Below are 25,734 nucleotides of genomic sequence, written 5' to 3' on the forward strand. Positions count from 1 at the left end.
CCGCTAGCTAACAGCGCTCGGCAGACCGGATGGTCATCCATGCAAGTGCTAACCCAGCCCGACAGCGCTTAACTTCAGTGATCTGACGGGAAGCGGTGTTATCACTGCGGCAAGACCGATCGCAGTGATTAGATATCACCTGAAAGTAAAAAAAAAATCCATTAGGGATATTTTGACCCAAGCAGAACTGTCCAAGTCGACTGTCAGTGACGCGACTGTGATGAGGAAAAAAGAAGGAAAAACCACAGATAAATGAAGACGAGGCAGACTTGAGGTACTGACAGACAACGATCGTTGAGCATTGTGGCGGGTGGTGGCAAAAGATCGCAAGAAATCAGCTGAAGGCATCACTTGTGAGTTCCAAATTGTTGCCAGTAGTTCAGCCGGAACAATGATTATGTGTAGCATGTTAAAAAGAATGGGGTACAGTCGTCGAGCACCTACTCATAAGCCAGATATTTTTGTATAGTTAGCGCTAAACGACGCTTGGGGTGGTGTAATCAGTGACACCAATGAACAGTGAATGACTGAAAACGAGTGATTTGGACTGATGAATCACGCCATACTTTGCAGCAATCAGATGGAAGTAATTGGGTTTGGGAATGACAGGGGAACGTTACCTGTCACCATGTGTAGCGCCGGAAGTGAAGTATGGAGGAGGTCATGTCACTGTGGTTTCCTTATTGTACTTAAGAAAATGGTGAATATGAAAGGATATAAACGCAATTTATAACATTGTGTACTGAGAACAGTAGAAGAACAGCTCAGAGATGACGACAGCATGACACTGCAAGCTGGCATTAAGCAGCATCTGTATAGCAGATTTGTGAATAGTAGCAGTCCTGAAATGGACTAGCCTTCCCAGAGTCTCTATCCTATCGCCAATGGAACATCTTTGGGATGAATCAGAGCGTCGACTTGTTCCGGAGCACAGCTGCAGCATTAATAGCTTCTCTGATTTCGGCTCGTGAATGGGCCGCCATTCCTCCACGCAGGTTCGGACATGTCACTGATAGTGTTGCCAGCAGAGTGCAAACCGTGATGAAAACGAAGGGTGGACACACCCCATATTAATGTCTAATAGCTGTCCGGTATTTTGGACCGGTAATATACTTCGCAAGCTACTGTATGGGGCATTGCGGTGGGTAATCACCACATGCAGCTAGGCTAACACGGTGCATGTCAAGTAGAAAACTGCAATACAATAAAAAAAAAACAGCGTGGAGTGAGCATGGAGCATCACTTAGATTCACTACTAGTAGTCTACCTGTTTTTTTTTCACGTTTTCACATAATATAATGTCCGAACAGATCCTTTTTCAGTAAGACCAGTATGCACTGAACGAAGTTTCTAGTAGGACATGGGTTCGAAGATTCCAAAACTAGATATAGATCAGAATGCTACAGATTTGGGCAGCAGAACAACAACGAAAATTGTAGGAAGTAGTTTAAGCAAATGTGGACTACAACAATGAACAACTTTTTGATTCAGTAAGGACGCATGTTAAACATAAACTACATGTTACATTACATCTGCAATACGTTAATATTTGATGTTTGATTGCTGATTAGTTTCGTGCAATGAATTATCGCTTGATGACACAGATGATTCTATAAAAATGAGCGACAAGCAAAACCGAAGGAAGAATGACAGGAGTTTCATGATCCAGCGACAAATATATCATTAAGGGCAGAAAACAGAATGGAATGTTATCTTGTCTTGAAAGAGCTGCTGAAGATCAGTCATGTTGAGCTAATTACCCATAATAGAAACACATATCTTGGGTGCCATGTAACTCGTTTGGTGTAATAATGCGTGGCGTATCTGTCTGAAGGAAAAAAATAACGAATAGTGGACTTTCAGGCTGTGAATTACAAAATGCAGCAAAGTCGTCCACCCAACTATAAGAATATGTGTGTGATGCTGGCTGAGCAGGGCAGTTTCTCGCTCTTCGATACACACAGAAAAAAAATAGATGAAGCAGGAAGAGGCAACTCTGAGTGACAAAAGTCATGGGATAGTGATATGCATGTATACAGATGGAGATGGTATCGCGTACACAATGCATAAAATGACAATGCATTGCCGTTGCTGTCGCTTGAACTCGGGTTGTTCATCTGAATTAAGAGACTTTGAACGGGCAGTGGTAGTTGGAGCTACAAGCATGGGGGATTCAATTTCGGGGATCGTTAGGATATTCAGTATTCCGAGATCCACAGTGTCAAGATGGTGCCGGAAAACCAAATTTCAGGTATTACCTGTTACCATGGACCACGCCGTGTCCGACGGCCTTCACTTAACGACCCAGAGCAGCGGAGTTTGCCTAGGGTTGTCAGTGCTAACAGACAAACAACAATGTGTGAAATAACCACGGAAATCAATGTGGAACGTACGATGAACGAATCCGTTACGACAGTGCTGTCAAATTTGGCGTTAATGGGCAATGGCAGCAGACGACAGATACGAGTGCCTTTGCTACAACACGACATCGCCCGCAGCGGGTCTTACAGGCTCGTGATCATATCGGTTGGATGCTAGACGACTGGAAGATCTTAGCCTTGTCAGGTGAGTGATTGGTTGCACCATAATGTTGTGGATTGTGTTTAAATGGAATGTTCTGGGCTCTCTGATCCAATTGAAACTTTCATTGACTGCAATGATTATGTTCGGCTACTTGGAGACCATCTGCAACCATGAATGGACTTCATGTTTCCAAAAAACGATGGAATTTTGATGGATGACAATGCGGCATGTCATAAGTCCATAGTTGTTCACGATTGGTTTGAACGTTCTGGACAGTTCGAGTGAATGATTTGTCCACTCACATCGCCCGACACAAAATCCCACCGGTTTGTGGGACACAATCGAGAGGTCAGTTCGTGCAAAAAGCCTGCACCGGCAACACTTTCGCAATTGTGGACGGCTATAAACGCAGCATGCCTCAGCAGGGGACTTCCAAATGCTACGTTGGGCAAAAGGAGGTCCGACACAATATTAGTAGGTATCCAATGGTTTTAGTCACCTGAGTGTATAAAATGTTATTCAGAGGAAGGTGAAAGTTGTTGGACTTCGCGTCTGCTAAAAAGAGTTTGGACTGTTACTACAAGTCGAGAAAATGTGTAAGGGACTGGAGCGGCTGGTGAGAGAAACGACTCACCTCGTTGACGCCCCGGACGATGGCTCGCATGGTGGCGTTTCGCGGCCCGTCCACCGTCTTGCCGTCGTCCGTGGGCCCCCAGGAGGCGCTGTAGATGTCGATCAGATTCGGCTCGTGGCCCATCGAGTTGGCCTCAATCAGGTCCGTCATGTAGGGCTGGTCCAGCATGCGGATACCTGCAGCAGTCAACATTTGTATCTCAAGATATTTGCTCCTTGTAGCAAATTACTATCATTTACTTGCATTTAATCTCGCTGCGTCACACACACACACACACACACACACACACACACACACACAATGCCTTTGCTCTCGATTTCTTCAGTTTATAAAACTTCTCGATACACAACTTCACGTATTTTCTGACAAAGCTACAGTAATTGCAGAGATTATTTGTTTCATGCTGGTGCATCGCATCCTGCAGAAGAATGTTGTACTGAGACCTATTTCCCCACCCCCTGTTCATTCTTCGTTATGGTGGCACAACGAATGACTGCATGATCACGCAGTGTTGAGGATCAACATCTTCCTGTATTTCTAAGACTATCAGTTGTCTGAGCTAATTAGTTTCTGGGAGTGTTTTTTTTTCGAAAAGGAAAATTTATATTTAAATTTGGGATGCCACGTAAATGTTGATGACCGAAGTAAAGAGGATTTATGGCAGAGACTAGCAGCAGCAAGAGAAACGTTTCTGAAGCAACAAAATTTATTAACATTGAATATCACTTTAAGTGTTAGAAATTATTTTCTGAAATTATTTTCCTAAGTGTGGCCTTATATGGAGATGAAATGTGGCCAAAAACTAGAACAAAGAAGAGGAAATTAGAATTTTTTAAAAATGAGGCATTACAGAAGTATGTAGAAGATTAGGTTGGTAAACCGCATTGCTACAAAAGAGGTTGAAGAGAAAAGAGGTTTTGGGGCACAATTTGACGAAAAAAGCGATAAGTCGATAGGGCAGAACTCAATAATCAATAATTAGTTAAATTGGTAATTGAGGGAAGGGGGAAATTGTATATGGAGACCAAACCTCTAAGGCTTAAGTATAGTAAGCAGGTCCAGCTGGATATAGGTTGAAGTAACTTGCACAGAATAGAGTACTGAGGAAACAACACCAAACCAGTTTTCGGACAGGGTTTCGGAGGTCAAAACAAGAACTACAAAGGGGCGAGGACAATACTGTGTAGACTAAACTCTGATTTTGTTTTTACTGTTCTGCCAAAGCACCATTAAATAATGTAGTTCTTCTTGATACGATTCGAAAGCCATTTATAATAGCTAGTTCTGTTATACGTAAATTAAAGGTAGATGGGGGGGAGGGGGGAGAAAGGAATGGAATTACCGATGTCAGCAGCATCGAGACATTACGCGGAATCAAATGAATGCATGGTGTCTGTTCTTTCGGACCTGTGTATGCTGTGAAATATGTGCAAGAGAGGCGAGAAGTGTGTTGTAAGTGAGAGCCAGGACTGAGCGCAGTTTTCATCTCACTATATGCTATCGAAGCGTGAAATGGTACTGGGCTGACATACTGTGCTTTCATATTCAACACTTTCAAAGGCGTGAGATACTGGCAGAAGTAAAGCTGTGAGACCGGGCGTGAGTCGTGCTTCGGTAGCTCAGATGATAGAGCACTTGCCCGCGAAAGGCAAAGGTCCCGAGTTCGAGTCTGCCAGGAAGTTTCACTCAACACATTATTTGGTCCGCGTTGTGACGTGGTGCATGATTTTATCCGCCTTTCCTTTACGCGCTATAAATCTCCGATGTGATGCTTCTAGAAACACCAAACACCTATCTAGATTACCGATGCTCCCATCATACGAGCACCAATAATTTTCCCACGTCCGTAATCACTTACAATTAGCTCAGATATAATGCCATCACACCTATCGAGGTAGATGCCATTTTCCTTGACTTCCGGAAGGCGCTCGATACAGTTCCGCACAGTCGCCTGATAAACAAAGTAAGAGCCTACGGAATAGCAGACCAGCTGTGTGGCTGGATTGAAGAGTTTTTAGCAAAACAGAAGACAGCATGTTGTTCTCAATGGGGAGACGTCTACAGACGTTAAAGTAACCTCTGGCGTACTACAGGGGAGTGTTATGGGACCACTGATTTTCACAATATGTATAAATGACTTAGTAGATAGTGTCGGAAGTTCCATGCGGCTCTTCGCGGATGATGCTGTAGTATACAAAGAAGTTGCAGTATTAGAAAATTGCAGCGAAATGCAGGAAGGTCTGCAGCGGATAGGCACTTAGTGCAGGAAGTGGCATCTGACCCTTAACATAGATAAATGTAATGTATTGCGAATACATAGAAAGAAGGATCCTTTATTGTATGATTATATGATAGCGGAACAAACACTGGTAGCAGTTAGTTCTGTAAAAAATCTGGCAGTATGGGTACGAAACGATTTGAAGTGGAATGAGCATATAAAATTAATTGTTGGTAAGGTGGGTGCCAGGTTGAGATTCATTGGGGGAGTCCTTAAAAAATGTAGTCCATCAACAAAGGAGGTGGCTTACAAAACACTCGTTCGACCTATACTTGAGTATTGCTCATCAGTGTGCGATCCGTACCAGGTGGGGTTGACGGACGAGATAGAGAAGATCCAAAGAAGAGCGGCGCGTTTCGTCAGAGGGTTATTTCGTGAGCGCGGTAGCGTTACGGAGATGTTTGGCAAACTCAAGTGGCAGACTCTGCAAGAGAGGCGTTCTGCATCGCGGTGTAGCTTGCTGTCCAGGTTTCGAGAGGGTGCCTTTCTGGATGAGGTATCGAATATATTGTTACCCCTACTTATACCTCCCGAGGAGATCACGAATGTAAAATTAGAGAGATTCGAGCGCGTACGGAGGATTTCCGGCAGTCGTCTGGAACAGGAGAGGGAGGTAATGACAGTGGCACGTAAAGTGCTCTCCGCCACACACTGTTGGGTGGCTTGCGGAGTATAAATGTAGATGTAGATGTCGATGTAGACACTATTGTGACGACGGCTGAAACTTGCAACATAATGACATCGTTCATGTGGCCGTTCCTCATGAAATACAAGAGCGCGACCTGCAGTTTTGGCTGACAACTGCATTTATGTTCAAGTCTACATTTTCCCCAGGCATTTCAATACTTTAGTACAATCCTTATGTAGGCCCATACCGTACTGAGGATCCTTCTGAATGAAATCGCGGGCAAAACAGCCACAACTTTTGATATTCCGACATTACACAGGAACGTAAGATACTTAAAATAATCCGCCATACGGTAGTCAGTCAGATGTGGACGAGTTATTTGCATAAAACGATCAGTTTAATCGCTGGATTTGAAGCATACACTCTCACTCCACAGATGTGAAAATTAATATCACCGAGCATTTGTTTAATAAAACAAACGAGAACACTTCCACCGTCCCAGAGACACAAACGTAGTAATGAATCCCACTCCATGTTGAATTGTATGGTTTACAGACTGTAATTAGAATGAGCAATTATGCGTTTGTGTTAATAATGAGATGAAGTTAACAAAACTGGTGTGTTCCACACTCCAGATAAACTTTTTATTTATTGAAATAATTCTTCAATAATACACATATAACGAGAGAACGTGCAAACATGTTCGTACGGTGTTACGTGCAGTGCACTAGTCTGAGAGAAGGGAGGCGAACCAGAGCTGGAAGTAATCCGCGCAGAGAATTAACATTCGTGGCCGGTCCACAAGTCAAGCTGAGTGCGGTTTTTAGGCGGTGATGTACGAAAATAATTAAAATACGGTCACACACAGACACAAATAGATGGTACACGCCACTTCACTCCCTTAGGTACGTAAAGAATGATACCATCGAAGGTCGTAAAGTTAAATAAAATAAAAGAATACTTAGCTACAATGGAGCCTGTAACTAAACAGGGTAGACACTAATGAAAAGAAGAACAATGTCACCATGTGCAAATTCAGAAAAGGCATCATTACAACGGAAGTGTTATGTTCCCTTTACAAGAAGTGTAAGGGAATGTAACATAAGGATAACCGTGAGACTATAAGATTTTTACCACCAAATCTTAACTAAAGAAAAATTTCAACCAACAAATTTTAAAAAATGTTGAAATATGTGTGAAATCTTATGGGACTTAACTGCTAAGGTCATCAGTCCCTAAGCTTACACACTACTTAAACTAAATTGTCCTAAGGACAAACACACGCACCCATGCCCGAGGGAGGACTCGAACCTCCGCCGGGACCAGCCGCACAGTCCGTGACTGCAGTGCCGCAGACCGCTCGGCTAATCCCGCGCGGCAAAAAATTAAAAAAAGAATGAATTGTGTAATATGATTTTTCATTTGAGTACTACAGACTGCAAAATTCTGTGTAGTATGAATTTCTATACTGTGTATTACCCAAGTATTTCTGTTGCACTTTGGTTTGTAGCACTTTTCAACGTATCTGTAAGTTCAACATAATGATTTCAATACGAAAAATATGAAATAACAAAGGGATTTCCTTCATATATGATGACGAACACAACTATTTTACGGCATAAGCTCTGCTGTCGTAAAAACAACGGGTTTTGATTCGTATTTTGTGGGCGACCATTTTTCTTTCAGAAATGGCTTTACTGAAGTTAAGGCATAAGTTCGCAATAGTAATGTTTACTTACAAACAAATACAAATCATATACAGTGAAGATATTATACAGAAAATGCCATTATGCAGCACCTTTTCGATTCTACTTTACCTGTAGGTACGTGTTAGTCTTGCAAATTTATGTTTTTAACTTTAGCAGTGCCGTTTCTTAAAAAAATAAAAAAATTGATCACCAACAAAAATGTAAACGTTTCGTGTTTGGTATTTGGCCAATCACTGTGGAAGGTGTGTGTCAGAAGGTGTCTGTACTCTCCAGTAACATCAAATGTGAGACAACGTAATCATCCATTTGAAGCTGAGGGTGTGAACCATTAAACCTCATAATGGTACAATAAATGACGGACTCAGGTAACTTAATTATACACTACTGGCCATTAAAATTGCTGCACCAAAAAGAAATGCAGATGATAATCGGGTATTCATTGGACTAATACATTATACTAGAACTGACATCTGATTAAATTTTCACGCAATTTGGGTGCATAGATCCAGAGAAATCAGTACTCAGACCAACCACCTCTGGCCCTAATAAAGGCCTTGATACGCCTGGGCATTGAGTCAAACAGAGCTTGGATGGCGTGTACAGATACAACTGCCCATGCAGCTTCAACACGATACCACAGTTCATCAAGAGTAGTGACTGGCGTATTGTGACTAGCCAGTTGCTCAGCCACCATTGACCAGACGTTTTCAATTGGTGAGTGATCTGGAGAATGTGTTGGCCAGGGCAACAGTCGAACATTTTCTGTATCCATAAAGGCCCGTACAGGACCTGCAACATGCGGTCGTGCATTATCCTGAGAAATGTAGGGTTTCGCAGGGATCGAATGAAGGGTAGAGCCACGGTTCGTAACACATCTGAAATACAACGTCCACTGTTCAAAGTGACGTCAATGCGAACTAGAGGTGACCGAGACGTGTAACCAATGGCACCCCATACCATCACGCCGGGTGATATGCCAGTACGGCGATGACGAATACACGCTTCCAATGTGCGTTCACCGCGATGTCGCCAAACACGGATTCGACCATCATGATGCTGTAAACAGAACCTCATTTCATCCGAAAAATGACGCTTTGCCATTCGTGCACTGAGGTTCGTCGTTGTCGTTGAGTACACCATCGCAGGCGCTCCTGTCTGTAGTGCAGCGTCAAGGGTAACCGCAGCTATGGTCTCCGAGCTGATAGTCCATCATGCTGCTGCAAACGTCGTGGAACTGTTTGTGGAGATGGTCGTTGTCTTCCAAACGTCCCCATCTGTTGACTCAGGGATCGAGACGTGGCTACACGATCCGTTACAGTCATGCGGATAAGATGCCTGTCATCTCGACTGCTAGTGATACGAGGCAGTTGGGATCCAGCACGGCGTTCCGTATTGCCCTCCTGAACCCACCGATTCCATATTATGTTAACAGTCATTGGATCTCGACCAACGCGAGCAGCATTGTCGAGATCCGATAAACCGCAATTGCCATAGGCTACAATCCGACCTTTATCAAAGTCGGAAACGTGATGGTACGCATTTCTCCTCCTCACACGAGGCATCACAACAACGTTTCACCAGGCAACGCCGGTCAACTGCTGTTTGTGAATGAGAAATCGGTTGGAAACTTTCCTCATGACAGCACCTTGTGTGAATGCCCTGAAAAGCTAATCATTTGCATATCACAGCATCTTCTTCCTGTCGGTTAAATTTCGCTTCTGTAGCACGTCATCGTCGTGGTGTAGCAATTTTAATTGGTAGTAGTGTACTTAATTATCAGTCGTGTTCCTCATGTTGCTGTCCTTTATGGACGTCTAATTACCATGATTTTAATCTTAAACAAGATCATAGCGGCTGTGAAAAACGAAGGTGATTTTTCACTGTTCAAAGTTTTCCATTTTAGTACATTCAATTCGTAATTCGCTTACATTTGTATGTGAAATCCGCTGAAGCGTGCAAGACCAATTATTGCTGGTCTGTGTTCAGTCCACGGCGTAACATAATGTATGGCCGGTAGCAGCTTTTCTTTGAGAACGGTGGCGGACCCAGCGGACGTCCGACAGAATTCGCCGAAGACACCCGGGATACAGGACGCGGCCGGATGTAACTGTGGCGCGGTACATTGCTCGCCCAAGCGATGCCGCTCCAGCTAAAGACCGTGCTAACGGCGACCGAGGAGTCTGTTCACTGTGACTGCATATTCGCTGGAGCCAACGGCGCGTACAGCTGGAGCTAATTGCGAGCAGATTTCCACCGCAGTGCGCCAGACGCCACACCGCAGCACCCAAAGCTACCCACGGCCTACCTGCAGGGGACTCACAAAGTAGCGCCCCAAAGCTGACGCCTGACACCTGTCGCAGCTCCGCCTCCCCCCTCCCCCCACTCTTTCCACGAAATGCAAAGTGGAGAATTCTCGGGAGGACGTGCAGGGGCTTTGAAATGTCGCTTGCACCTGTTTTCACATGCGTTTGTTGTTTCTTCTACAAAATTATACACGGCCAGGGACGTTTTGTCAACTAGAGAGCGAATATAATGGAAATTTACCGATAAGATTTTTTTTGTTATTGCAAGCGGTTGCCGAAATTTGTTTGCTTATCTCTTTCGGAATACTGCAATTCCATTTTCAGTATAGCACTTCACTAGAAATGGAGTTCCAACATTCGGAAACTGCTGTGGAAATTAAAAATAGAATGAAAAATGCTTGACGGACAGATATTTCTTTATAAAAATGAAGCCTGCGGTATTTTCGAAAACTGCAGCTAGAGGTTCTATGCCAAGCATTGAGCAAACAGATTTGGTGGACGGATGTATAAAAAAATATACACCCTGACTCTCCTAAGAGTCGTCAGAATGTTTTTCTCTGGTGTTTATGCAGATATTTGAAATTTCATTTCTGCAATGTGTAGCTTGGCTCTAGCCCGGACGAACACTGACCATCACATCTTATGCGATGCCGAGTGTCAACGGAAAGCATTGGTTGGTTACCCGTAACAGATGAAATGATTTTTAAAGCGGAATTTTACGTGCCCACTCGATAATGCGATCGCGAATTAGCCTATTGCGATACTTGTTTTCTCGACTTGTATTAACAGGGACACTAGAATACGAGAATAACTAGTGCTCCACCAGAGACTGAGTAACACTGCTACGTGGCAGTAGCTGAAACAGCGGGCCAGGGCGGTTCTGTCGCTGGTGGAATTCTCGTCATTCCTGGGGTTTTTCTATCCTTGTTAATACAAAGGACAAAACGAATATCGCACTAGACTAATTTCAACCGCCTTATGGAATGGGCACATAAAATTCTGCTTTAAAAATAAATTTGTTCCTAACGGACAACCGACGTTCTCCGTGGACACTGGGTGTCGCATTAGAGACGCCGCGCACATCATTTTTTTGGGCTGACTGCAGCTACACATGGCAAAAATGAAATTTCAAATATCTGCCGAAACCACAGAGAAGAATGAAGTGCTCAGATTACACTCTTTTTAATCTGAGCACGTAGACTGAAGAAAAACAGAAAATTAAGAGGATCGAAGTTTTTAAGGTGTGATGTTAGAGAAGGAGACTGATAACTGGGTGCACTGATGGGAAGTAGGAAGGTTGTCTGAGAATCTATGAGGAAAGGACTTTCTAGAAAACAGCAGCTTGAAGAAGGGATAGGATGTCAGGGCGTGATTTTAAGACGTCATGGAACAGCTTCCGCTGGACTAAGAGAGTGCTGCTGTGGCCAAAGCTTGTACGGTAAGAGATAGACTGCATAATTCCAGCAAATAATTGAAGACGTTGAGTGTTAAGTATACAAGATGGAAAATGAAGAAGCGAAGGGCTTATGATGAAAATATGTGATTTGTAGCGTATATCCCGTAGCTCAGTCAGAGCGCTTTGTGGGTTTGACGCATTTTTCTTCCGCAGTTCCGTACCGCGCTCAGGTGGTTGCATGTCACCGAACAGTTTCACAGTCATAATAATTACTTTCACGGGACTGAAGCAGCCTTATCAATTGCAAGCGTTGCTCATAACCTGTGTTGCTATGGTAACAATCACAGCGACACTACTTTTTCTGGGTACTTTTTTCTTCGCGTGCTATTCTCAGTTAGCTACTGAGTCTCGAATATACGACAGAACAGGCAAGTAAAGCATCCCCCTTAAAGCTACTGCGACGTGTACTACTGATTTAAATACGTTAACCATAAGGAGATGGTTTGCAGCGTTGGAGCCAACTGTCCAAACTGCCATTGACTTTTCAGGATATTTTTATACATTCACCATATTTGGTGGCCTGCTTGAATATTTCACGATTTACGGAGAATTGAAAGTCAATGTAGCGTTCAGAATCAAAGTGACAAGCTGACACTTTAGACGAAGAGCATTACTTGTACATGAATGTTGAAACGCACATTTGGACGGCTTTACTGCAGGACTGGACCTAGCTTCGATCTAATAAGTCGTGTCCCTATGAACTATCAACTGTAAATTTGCAGTGTCGTTCTGTTTACTGTAACTGCTTTAGGGGCATAATTCGTAGTTAAAAACTTTCTGTTTTTGTACTGCTGTCCCTCTCGTGGTTGCCTTCAGGAAGTGATTATTTACTTCAAGGCCATGAAATGAAATGAAAAAAGCCAAAAATAATAATATGATTTCAATACTTCGTTCTACACTAATGTTGTGCTCTAAAAATGCGCATAATAAAAATGAAGTCAATTTATGTATAATCAAAAAGTCAACTTACACTCATAACAGTATTCAAGCCGATAACATAAAACGAACATTTGTGTCACTGGTATCATAACTATACTTCGAATTCAGCGTTCAACTTCGCTGCATGAGAAATTATATGCAAAAAGAAGAAAAAGCTACAAAAGGCCAATATCGTATTTCTGTCAGGTCTAGACTAAGCAAACGTAATAGGGAAAACGATCAAATAGCAATACAGATCTTCAGAAACATTGGTTCCACCGAATTACGGCGTTAATAAGCAGCGGTGTACTACGCATTTGAGTAATAAGAGACCCAGAGTGCAGCAAAACCGCGATCAGAGGATGTTAGTCGACTTCCAGATGGCGTTAGATTACAGTTCCGCACTGGTGACTAATGAACAAATCACGAGCGTACGGAATGTCAAGCCAGCTGTGTGATCGGACTGAAGAGTTCTAGAAGACAGTACACAGCATGACTTCTTATCCGTGAGAAATATTAAGCGTAAAAGTAACTTCAGGAGCATCCAATGGGAGTGGTACAGAACAATTGCTTTTCAACGTGTAACTATATTGCCACGTCGGAAGCTTCGTGCTGCTTTCCACGAATGATGCTGTTGTATACAGGGAAGTCGCAACGTTAGAAAATTGCAGCGAAATGCAGGAAGACTTGCAGAGGATCGACGCCTGGTGTAGGGACTGACTGTTGAGTCGCGACATAAACAAACGTAACTTATTATGTGTAAATAGGCACAGAGGCCCGTTGTTGTACGATTACACTTTTGCAGAACAGTCATTGGAAGCAGTCACAGCCAAAAATGATCTAGGAGTATGCACACGGAGTAGCTGAAACTGGAACTTCCAAATAAAACCAATCGCATACAACGCAGATGACAGACTGAGATTCTTTGGAAGGATCTTTGGGAAATGTCCTCCATGCACAAAGGAGGCAGCTTTCAAAACCCTTGTTGTACCTTTTCCCTGATATTGCTCGTCAGTCCGGGGTCCGTATCAGGTAGGTTTGATGGAGGAAACAGAGAAGACGCAAGGAAGAGAAGCGCGACTCGTTGCGGGGTCATTTAGTAAACGCGAAAGCGACTTGGAGGTACTCAGTGAACTCCGGTGGCAGACGCTGCAAGACATCTACATCTACATGAATACTCTGCAATTCACATTTAAGTGCTTGGCAGAGGGTTAATCGAACCACAATCATACTATCTCTCTACTATTCCACTCCCGGACAGCGAGCGGGAAAAACGAACACATAAACCTTTCTGTTCGAGCTCTGATTTCTCTTATTTTATTTTCATGATCATTCCTACCTACGTAGGTTGGACTCAACAAAATATTTTCGCATTCGGAAGAGAAAGTTGGTGACTGAAATTTCGTAAATAGATCTCGCCGCGACGAAAAACGCCTTTGCTGTAATGACTTCCATCCCAACTCGTGTATCATATCTGCCACACTCTCTCCCCTATAACGAGCTGCCCTTTTTTGCACCCTTCCGATGTCCTCCGTCAATCCCACCTGGTAAGGATCCCACACCGCGCAGCAATATTCTAACAGAGGACGAACGAGTGTAGTGTAATCTGTCTCTTTAGTGGACTTGTTGCATCTTCTAAGTGTCCTGCCAATGAAACGCAACCTTTGGCTCGCCTTCCCGACAATATTATCTATGTGGTCCTTCCAACTGAAGTTGTTCGTAATTTTAACACCCAGGTACTTAGTTGAATTGACAGCCTTGAAAATTGTACTATTTATCGAGTAATCGATTTCCAACGGATCCCTTTTGGAACTCATGTGGATCACCTCACACTTTTCGTTATTTAGCGTCCACTGCCAGCTGCCACACTATACAGCAATGTTTTCTAAATCGCTTTGCAACTGATACTGGTCTTCGGATGACTTTACTAGACGGCAAATTACAGCATCATCTGCGAACAATCCAAGAGAACTGCTCAGATTGTCACCCAGGTCATTTATATAGATCAGGAACAGCAGAGGTCCCAGGACGCTTCCCTGGGGAACACCTGATATCACTTCAGTTTTACTCGATGATTTGCCGTCTATTACTACGAACTGCGAGAGGCATTCTGCGTCACAGCATGGTTTACTGTTTATGTTTCCAGAGTGTACTTGCGTAGAAGATTCAGCTGCCGTATTGCTCCTTGCTACCGATATCTTGCGGAGTGACCATGAAGGTAAAATTAGGGAGATTTGAGCTCAGACGGAGGCTTACCGCCAACAGTCGTTCTTCCAATGGGTCACTCACGACTGGGGCAGGAAATACATCGAACGTACTCGCATTTGTGAATACGTACAGCCATCAGCTGTAGAAGAGCATGGCGATATGACAATTTGAGCCGGATAGGGACCCGAACCAGGATTTCCTGCTTTACGTGAGCGGTCGCCTTAACCGCTTCGGCTCACCATGTACACCTCACGGCCATGCGCAGCCTTCCATATTTCGTCGTTCCTGTACTTCTACACAAATTATGTAATTCCTGTACAGGGCAGAACATTTTAATTGAAAATCTCTGCCCAGTGTCAGAGGATAAATACGACATTGCAGTGCTTGTGTCGTTAAGAAGAACGTTACAATTTACCTTCGGACATGGAACTGGAAAGGTGGGATGTGACAGTGATACACGAAGTACCCTCTGTCACACACCATTATGTGACCTGCTGAATATAGATGTAGCAGCAGCTGTAGGTACGGTTCTTCGTTTAACGATTGTGACATTCCGTCACATGCATTACGTGCTGCTTTATGCCGATGACCGAGTATTTTCATCTTTTACTGAGTAAACTGAAATAGTACCTCTTGTGCTTTGGATGCACAATCGACTAATAAAAGGATAAACACCCACTGGTAACCCAGACATGCGCTTTCCATTTGAAAAAGATAGAAATAAAGTACGTGCAGCAAGACCTCAGGCGCAATGATCTACCTGATTATTTTGTCATAACCATGAAATTTTCTTTAAAATATCAAAATCAATGCACTTACATTTAGAAAAGGTCCTACTTCGGGAACTGACAGGATCGATTCGGCAAGGATAGGGGAACCATGCCTAAGAGTGCGCAGTTAAGGAATAACCGTAAATATTTGGTTGTTAACAATAGGAAAGGAAAATCATTTTAGGTTTATATTTATTAACTTAAAATCTACATGTTCAGACAACTACAGCACCAGGGAGGTAACACTTATTGAACTTCTCAAAAATACAAAAAACGGGGAATACGCACTCTTTCGTACACCTGCGCTTTAGAGTCCGCAAAACATGTCAAAAGAGTACGCATTCAGCGAATGTCACAAATGAACGCAATATCACCATCAAAAGAGCACTGTTGATGCCACCATTCCCAACGCTTATGGGGAGGTTTACTATCTTTTCGTTAAAAAATCGATTTTTTTAAAATTGCATTTTTGGATCCATAGAAGTGTTTAGAATCCACCCCTGAAACTGTTTTTCAGAATACTGAACGGAAATGTTTGTTATTTGCGACTGAACAAAAAAAATGCACCTGCCTGAAATCGACCTTTTTCACGCACCAGTTTTTCTCCGGAGTTTCGACTTTGTAGCCGCGAAAAATTATTCTATGTGCTTGCCCATGATCAAGTGATCAAGGATCTTACGACGTACTACGGCTTGGCAATCCGACGGCATTCCAGTTTGGTGGAAAAGATGAATAAGGCAATTTGGGCAACGTTTTTTCACTTGTGTTCGACGGATGACCACCCACAACACCAAAACTTTCCGGCTGGGGGAACTAGTTGGTGCAAGAGGCGCATTGCAGAGGCTACCCGACATCTCGACCAATATCAACACGACCAACCGCTCTCCAAAGAAGTTCAAAAAGTGATTCATCAGATCTACGAGGCGCTTTCGGAGGAAATATTTTAAATTTAAGATTCGAAGAAACCACGTGGAGTTGAAAATCAGATCTCGTTTGAAGAGGTTCCTGCATTTGTTTTAAGATTGACGTGTTTCATTTGAAAACACCTGTTTTCCTCTACGTAAAGGAGATACTGGAAAATATTACAAAGTTTTTCATTTCTAGAAGAATCACTAATCAGAAATGCTCATGCATAAATATTCAAATTATACAACGTGATTTTTCAAAAATTGAGTGTCGCAATTTAGAAGCCCTACTGTTTGTATTAGAAAATTCGTACTTTTACAAAAAAGTTTGTTAATGAACTAACGTGTATATAAAATTGGGTTTTCTAGAGAAATTTTCGGCTCCGTAGTTCGACTATTGTTTTCTGAAATGGTGTAGTACAGCGTATAGAAAAGTTCCTGGCCATAAGGTTGCGGTGGGTCTCTACCTTATACGGTGTACGTAACTACTTCGCTCCCTCTTTTACCAGTGCTATAACAGCAAAATTGCAATTTTAGTTACTTGTTGTAGATAGAAAGTAGCACAAACATTAAAAAAAAGGTAACTTGCAAACTCTAGAAAATAACGCGCCTAAAAATGCACTCTTTAAAGTAGAACTTAATCTTAATGCCATTTAAAGAAAGCATAGATTATATTTAAAAGAAGTCTCTTCATTAAGAGATACGTTAACCATTATTTACTGCTACTGACTCCTGTGACACCAAAGCTGCGATTGCGACAGCGGCGCCACCGCCAGAAATGGAGGGCGACTGCTTCACACTACGCGCTGCAGTGCGCTCTTCAAGACAGCAATTTTTACCACGGCTCAATTATTATTTCAACAATGAAATTGAAACTATAGCAACCGAATTTATTTATAAAACGAAGAGGCATATACAAATACTATTTCTACATTTTTGGCATCTAAACACTGATTCACGCCTTGATATCAGCTTGAATTGTACTGTACATGACCTCATAAATGAGTTTGTATTTCTGCATGGTAGTATGGTTATACAGTCTTTGATGTTAATAAACTTCTCTATGATGCACAACATACTTTAACAATTATATGAATTTTATTTACAAGTACGTTAGAGTTATAACTGTTGGACCCAGTACAACAAGGACATTATGAATAAGATATTTCACAGCAGATCATCATTTCATAGTAAAACTTTAGCCACCTTTCTGCACAGATATATAGTACAAAATGACGATCTCTGGCAGCCTTCCATTGTAAATATGACTTTTAGTGCCGGGAGTCTCTAAAGAGATTTGTGGCTTTCCTTCGATGCAGCTCTTTTCTTTTAAGTAGGGAGGTTGCATCTTCAATGAAATTGCAATTCTATGGAAGGCATTGCCTGTGGCCTATAGTAAGGAACCAACCTCGAAATTTGTTTAAATCGAAAACGGAAGACCAATTTCAAGGTGTCTGGCTGCTGGATTCAAGCCATCTCGCCTGCAGAATCTAGGGATTGCTAGCTCAGAGCCTGAAAGCGCAAAGCTACCGCAGCCGGTAGAGAACTGGGAAAAGCTGGTTGTTGTATAGTGTTTCAGATTACAAGAAGATAAATCACAGTAAAGGATGAACTTCTGAGATTGCTTGATTTTCCTTTAATTTTGCATGTGTAGTGCAATAAATTTCATAGATAATACTCTTTTCGATAATCACAAGATAGTGCACGGATGCATGCAAAATGGTTCAAATGGCTCTGAGCACTACGGGACTTAACTTCTGAGGTCATCGGTCCCCTAGAACTTAGAACTACTTAAACCTAACTAACCTAAGGACATCCCACACATTCATGTCCGAGGCAGGATTCGAACCTACGACCGTAGCGGTCTCGCGGTTCCATTTGTAGCGCCTAGAACCGCTCGGCCCCTCCGCCCGGCGATGCATGCATATTTGAAGATTTAATTGTGCGTGGAAGTGCTGGCTTCAGTTATTGTAGTATTGAAAGAGCGTTAATAGATTTTGGACGAAATGGGGGAGGGATGCAGGGCACAGCAGGCTCGAACAAAGTCAAGCAGCTCATTGAAAAAATCTTTCAGAAACGAACTGTAGAATGTGGTGTCATCACATACCATTTCTGCTCTCCAAATACGCCTCACCAACGTTCTGTATCGGAACTACTTTCTTAACTGGGTACTTCCCAGATGACTAGACTGGCAGATATTTTGCAATTTGTGCTAGTTGCATTACACGGCAACTACGTGGCCTGTAATTTCATTGAGGTGATGGGAGGGGTCCGGAACCGCTTCGGCTACGTCCTTGGTCTGCTCCGAAACGATTTGCTTCGCCGTATTGTTTTAGAACATTTCCAGTTGCGAGAGATTTGTGATACCGCTCCGTAATTGTTTTCACATCGGGTGAATAACATTCATAGGACCTGCGAAAATCGGCTATTTTGTTTCTGCAAACCGCACTACAGCTTGCGCGTGGTGGGGTGATGTCACCATTTTCGTTTCATCTAAAATGCTGCACGTTGGCGAGAATAGTTGACACGTCTGATGCGGGAGTAAAAATTCTTTGAGATACTGTAGCATGTGGTGCAGTTTGACTTTCGTATCTACTGTAGCTTATTTCTTTATGGGACATTTGAAAGGGGCACCCTGTGTAACTAGCAGGCGATATTAAAGCTATACGAAGTCGGGCAACCCGAGTGGTTCAAATGGCTCTGAGCACTATGGGACTCAACTGCTGTGGTCATTAGTCCCCTAGAACTTAGAACTACTTAAACCTAACTAACCTAAGGACATCACTCACATCCATGCCCGAGGCAGGATTCGAACCTGCGACCGTAGCAGTCGCACGGTTCCGCAACCCGATTGCTGACAGGTCTGCTTGACTAACACGTGTAAAAGTAAACAGCCAGACGCTTGAAGTAACGCAAACTGTCCTGCGAAAGCATACTTACAAATTAACAAGATGTGAGAAATCTGCCAATATATACCTTTCCCGTACGCAAAACGGAGATGTGACTGGACTAATTGCACTTTGCACAGAGGCCTTTAAGCAATCATGCAGATGTAGATGTAGATGTTGAATAACTGATGGAGAGCACGTCATTAGATAGCACCGCGATCTGTGCGTTGGAAAAGTGTTTCTTCACTCGAGAAATCGCTGTTAACGAATGGTGGAGCCGCAGAGAAAACCACCCATGTCTGCAGTGACAGCACGCTGCCGCCAGCTGAGTGGAAAGCAATCTGCGAGAGATATCGCCTGGCGTCTTTCCCTCGCGCAGCAGTTCGCTTTTTCCTTTTTCCGCTTTCCTGCCGTGGCACGGCACGTTGCGTTGTTTTGCTCGCCCCGCCTGCCGTAATTCTTCCGAGAAATGGGAATCTCCGCCGCAACAGCGTCCAATGCAGGAGGCAGTAGGCAGACGAAGTGGAGGGGGCTACAAGCGATAACGCGGAGGAGGGGGGGGGGGGGGGGGGAGAAATGCCTGTGGGCGAGGGCGGGCACAACCGCTTGGCGACGTGCAGACTGCGTCCTGCCCCCCTGTACAACGGTCCTTCCATTGATCTCGCCGCCGCACTCCGCCTTGGGAGTCGCGACCGCACCGTCTCTAGGGAGGTTTCCTCCCTATCTGTTGCGAGTGACGCCCGGTAATGTGACCTCCCGTTGTAGATGCCGGGGAGCGTTCCCCCAGCGAAAACTTCTACATGCGAACGAGCCCCGCAGTTCGGGGTACCATCAGCGCATAACACTGTGAGCGATCCTTCAACATTTTAAGGATACAGGTGTACCACAGGGATTGATAATGGGTGCGCATTGTCTTACTTATGGAAAAATACTCTTCAGTCAGATATCCAAGACACAGCAATAGCTCCCTGTTCTGAAGATATAAGTATTACAATTAAGTCTATTCGGATAGTTACTGTTTTTATTTGCTTCAGAGTGTGCTTTGCGCCATTTTTTCTCTAGACCCGTGGTCTTGCAGTAGCGTTTTTGATTGCTAATTAAAACATCCTCGGTCCCGTCTTCGAACCCGCCACCGCTTAAATTCTGAATTAATATCATCAGCAATGGCGGCAGAAGACTTTTGGGATAAGAAGTCCCGCTCATTCTGCCAACGACCTTGACAGAGAGGACGGAGGAACCGACAGAGGTTCAGGCCTTCTCCTACCCTTGGGGTGGGAAACTGCACCCAAAGGAGGGAGAATCAGAAATGATCAACGGCATGAGGATGCAGAATGCAAAGGTACCCACTACATTAAAAACACATAATGTGTATCCACATGTCATGTGTCCTATAACTGAAAAAGTGTCTTCATGATCTCTTGATTGCTAAAAGGATCCGGAAGACGCCCCCATTCCGATCTCTGGCAGGGGACTGACAAGAGGGACATGACCATGAGAAAAAGATTGAATAACCAATGAAAGGATAATGTTGTACTAGTCGAGGCTTGGGATGTCAGTAGTTTTAACGTGGTAGGAAAACTAGAAAATCTCAAAAGGGAAATGATAAGGCTCAATCTACATGTAGTGGGGGTCAGTGAAGTGAAATGGTTAGAAGACAAGGATTTTTGGTCAGGTGAATATAGGGTAATATCAACAAAAATGGTTCCAATGGCTCTGAGCACTATTGGACTTAACTTCTGAGGTCATCAGTCCCCTAGAACTTAGAACTACTTAAACCTAACTAACCCTTACGACATCACACACATCCATGCCCAAGGCAGGATTCGAACCTGCGACCGCAGCGGTCGCGCGGGTCCAGACTGTAGCACCTAGAACCGCTCGGCCACCCCGGCCGGAATATATCAACAGGTTTGTCACATGGGTATAAGGTAATATCATCAGCAGCAGAAAATGGTACAACGGGGCAGGATTTGTTATGAATAGGAATGTAGTACAGAGACTGATTACTGTGAACAGTTCAATGACAGGGTTGTTCTCATCAGAATCGACAGCAAACCAAAACTGACAACAATAGTTCTGTATCCAGAGCCGAGGTCTCAAGCCAAAGATGAAGATATAGAGAAAGTTCGTGAGTGTATTGAACGGGTAATTCATTACAAAAAGGAGATGAAAACCTAATAGTCACTGATGATTGGAATGCTGTTGCAGGGGAAGGAGTAGAAGAAAAGATTACGGGAGAATATAAGCTTGGTACTAGGAATCAGAGAAGATAAAGACTAACTGACTTCTGCAATAAATTTCATAGAGAATCACAAGAGGAGGAGGAGGTACACTTGGAACAGGCGAGGAGATGGGGGAAGATTTCAGTTAGATTACATCATGGTCAGACTGAGATTCCGAAACCAGATACTGGATTGTAAGGCGTACCCAGTAGCAAAAATAGACTCAGATCGCAATTGAATAGTGGTGGAGAGTAGGTTGAAGTTTAAGACATTAGCCAGGAAAAATCAATGCGCAAAGAAATGGGCTACGAAAATACTAAGGAGTGAGGAGGTGCGCTTGAAGTTTTCTGAGGCTATAGATACTGCTTTAAGGAATAGCTCAGTAGCTAGTTCAGTTGAAGAGGGATGGACATACATAAAACAGCAATTATAGAAGTTGGAAAGAAGAACATAGATGCAAAGATGGTAACTGCAAGAAACAAAATAAGGATTGAGAGTAAATCGAAGAAAAACAAAAGTAATGAGAAGCAGAAATGACAACAGTGAGAAACTTAACATCAGTTTTGGCAATCACGAAGTAGATGAAGTTAAGGAATATTGCTACCTAGGCAGCAAAGTAACCCACGACGGTCGGAGCAAGGAGGACATCAAAAGTAGACAAGCACTGGCAATAAGGGCATTCCTGGACAGGAGAAATCTGCTAGCATCAAAATCTGAGGAAGGCATTTCTGAGAATGTACGTTTGGAGCACAGCATTGTATGATAATGAAACATAGGCTACGGGAAAGCCGGAAAAGAAGAGAATCGAAGCATTTGAGATGTGGTGTTACAAAATGCTGTTGAAAATGAGTTGGACTAATAAGGTAAAGAATGAGGAGGCTCTCCAGAGGATAGATGTGTAAAGGAATTTATGGAGAACACTGACAGGAACAAGTAACAGGACGGTAGGAGATCCGTTCAGACATCAGGGAATAACTTCGATGTTACTAGAGGGAGCTGTAGAGGGGAAACACTGTAGGGGAAGACAGAGACTGAAATACACCCAGCAAATAATGGAGGACGTAGGTTGCATGTGCTACTCTGAGATGAAGAGACTGACAAAGGGGAGGAATTCGTGGCGGGCCGCATCAAACCAGCTAAAAGACTGACAACTCAACAAGGAAAAAAAAAGTTTTGCATTCTAGACTATGCTGTATTATCGTGAGCAACATTTTGAATTGCATTGGACTGGTCACCCTAAAAGTCTGCTCCTCTCACTCATTCACTCAGACATAATAACCCAAAGAATTTCTCTGGACAGACCATGTACGAAATGCGCACGCGAATACATGTGACAGCGTGGCCTCAGACGTTGAAGATGATGAGTAGGAAAGTCGTCGGAACTTTACAACACGACACTACGATTCTGCCGGTAACGCGAGAAGATGCCTAAACAACTCACAAAGAACACTCACAGTCATGATCGACATCGGACATGTTTATGTACTGTTACAAATCTTCATTGTGGTGGCATTCAAGAAAATTAGTATGATTTCGGGTCTACATGCCATACGACAGCTTCAACTAACAATCTTGTGGTACAAAACGGTATTAAAGACATCTCTCTGACCACCAATTTAAGGGATATGATGTCACAAAACAAAGTATAAACATGTATTTAATAATAGAATTAAGCTGACTCAAGACTAGCACTGTTCTAATTTATACAGGGTGTTACAAAACGTTACGGCTAAACTTCCAAGAAACATTCCTCACACACAAATAAAGAAAAGATGTTATGTGGACATGTGTCCGGAAACGCTTAATTTCCATATTAGAACTCATTTTAGTTTCGTCAGTATGTACTGTACTTCCCCGATTCACCTCCAGTTGGCCCAATTGAAGGAAGGTAATGTTGACATCGGTGCTTGTGTTGACATGCGACTCAATTCTTTACAGTACTAGCATCAAGCACATCAGTACGAAGCATCAACAGGTTAGTGTTCATCCCGAACGTGGTTTTGCAGTCAGTGCAATGTTTACAAATGCGGAGTTGGCAGATGCCCATTTGATGTACGGATTAGCACGGGGCAATAGCCGTGGCGCGATACGTTTGTATCGAGACAGATTTCCAGAACGAAGGTGCCCCGACAGGAAGACGTTCGAAGAAATTGATCGGCGTCTTTGGGAACACGGAACATTCCAGTCTATGACTCGCGATTTGGGAAGACTTAGAACGACGAGGACACCTGCAGTGGACGAGGCAATTCTTCGTGCAGTTGACGAAAATCCAAATGTCAACGTCAGAGAAGTTGCTGCTGTACAAGGTAACGGTGACCACGTCACTGTATGGAGGGTGTTACGGGAGAACCAGTTGTTTCCGTACCATTTACAGCGTATGCAGGCACTATCGGCAACTGATTGGCCTCCACGGATACACTTCTTCTGGTTCATCCAACAATGTCTCAATCCTCATTTCAGTGCAAATGTTCTCTTTAAGGATGAGGCTTCATTCCAACGTGATCAAACTGTAAATTTTCATAATCAACGTGTGTGGGCTGACGAGAATCCGCCCACAATTGGGCAATCACGTCATCAACACAGATTTTCTGAGATCGTTTGGGCGGGCATTGTTGGTGATGTCTCGATTGGGCCCCATGTTCTTCCACCTACCCTCAATGGAGCACGTTATCATGATTTCATACGGGATACTCTACCTGTGCTGCTAGAACATGTGCCATGCACGGTGGAGCTCCTGCACATTTCAATCGAAGTGTTCGTACGCTTCTCAACAACAGATTCGGTGACCGATGGGTTGGTAGAGGCGGACCAATTCCATGGTATCCGCGCTCTCCTGACCTCAACCCTCTTGACTTTCATTTATGGGGGCATTTGAAAGCTCTTGTCTACGCAACCCCGGTACCAAATGTAGAGACTCTTCGTGCTCGTATGGTGGACGGCTGTGATACAATACGCCATTTTCCAGGGCTGCATCAGCGCATCAGGGATTCCATGCGACGGAGGGTGGATGCATGGATCCTCGGTAACGGAGGACATTTTGAACATTTCCTGTAACAAAGTGTTTGAAGTCACGCTGGTACGTTCTGTTGCTGTGTGTTTCCATTCCATGATTAATGTGATTTGAAGAGAAGTAATAAAATGAGCTCTAACATGGAAAGTAAGCGTTTCCGGGCACATGTCCACATAACATATTTCCTTTCTTTGTGTGTGAGGCATGTTTTCTGAAAGTTTGGTCGTACCTTTTTGTAACATCCTGTATAAGCAATAAAAGATTTTTTCTGATGTTTATTAAATTTATTTGAATGTGTATCAATGTGACAGCAATCGTAGTTAAGTCCACTATTATTTCTACAAACTTGTCTGCCATCTTAGTAACAAAAATAAATGACATTTTTTCGAAACATAAAAGGGCTCAGAATTTATATGTAATCATTATCTCTAATCCTAGGGGCATTATCATGCGGATTCCATAATTGGTCTTACATTTTTAGAGTGTGCTATGTTTCCAAAGTTATGGAGAACTTAAGATCAGGATTTGTATTTTGTTAATATTAATTCAGATGATACGTTGGGTTACAGTTGTATGTTTAAAAATTGATCTTTTGTGCTCCAATACCAGTTGAATAATTATTGCTTTTCCATACAGACATTTAACTTAATTTAATAATGCACAACATGCTTTGCTAATACGTGGTACAATTCTGAAATTAGCGAAATCTGTAGTCGCCCCATAAAACTGATTTTCCTATTACCGTCATTAGTTATTATTAGAAAAGTATGAGATAACACATTAAAGCGGTTTCAAAATTTGAAATATGGATTTATTACACAAATATTAATATACAATTTCGGAATAAATCTATGTGTGTTAGAGGCAAGCAACCAGCAATGTTGTGCTTTCCTCATAAATATGTCTTACGCACAGGGTGTACATAATTAAAGTTCCAGTTTCAAAACGCTTTAGAAAGAGAACCACTGCTCGGAATGATTTCAAATTTGAAGAGCATATAACTGATGCAAGGAAAAATGTCATGGAACACAAAAATTTAATTAAAATTTGACCAATAGATGGCGCTGGAAGCGTCATAATGAGCGCAACAACAGATGGGCGCCACACGGCTGCTCCTCAGTTCGCGTATGAATCGCCCAACGTGACTGTTTTCATGAAGGATCGGGCGCTGCTGTAAAGCAGAATGTGCCGTAGTCGCGTGGTCTACGGGGCCTTGTCACGGTCCGCGCGGCTTCCCCGTCGGAGGTTCGAGTCCTCCCTCGAGCATCGGTGTGCGTGTTGT

General features: G+C 43.2%; 1 protein-coding gene across 1 annotated transcript in view; it reads right to left on the reverse strand.

Annotated features, from left to right (window-relative positions):
* Positions 1 to 25,734, reverse strand: part of LOC126266626 (neuroendocrine convertase 2) — a 1,418,212-nt gene that overhangs the window by 185,781 nt on the left and 1,206,697 nt on the right. The window contains exon 7 of the mRNA XM_049970986.1: positions 3,158 to 3,333. Coding sequence (XP_049826943.1) covers positions 3,158 to 3,333 — 176 coding nt within the window. The remainder of the gene's footprint in view (positions 1 to 3,157; positions 3,334 to 25,734) is intronic.

The sequence above is a fragment of the Schistocerca gregaria genome, chromosome 4 (assembly GCF_023897955.1).
Source record: "Schistocerca gregaria isolate iqSchGreg1 chromosome 4, iqSchGreg1.2, whole genome shotgun sequence".
Taxonomy (NCBI): Eukaryota; Metazoa; Arthropoda; class Insecta; order Orthoptera; family Acrididae; genus Schistocerca; species Schistocerca gregaria.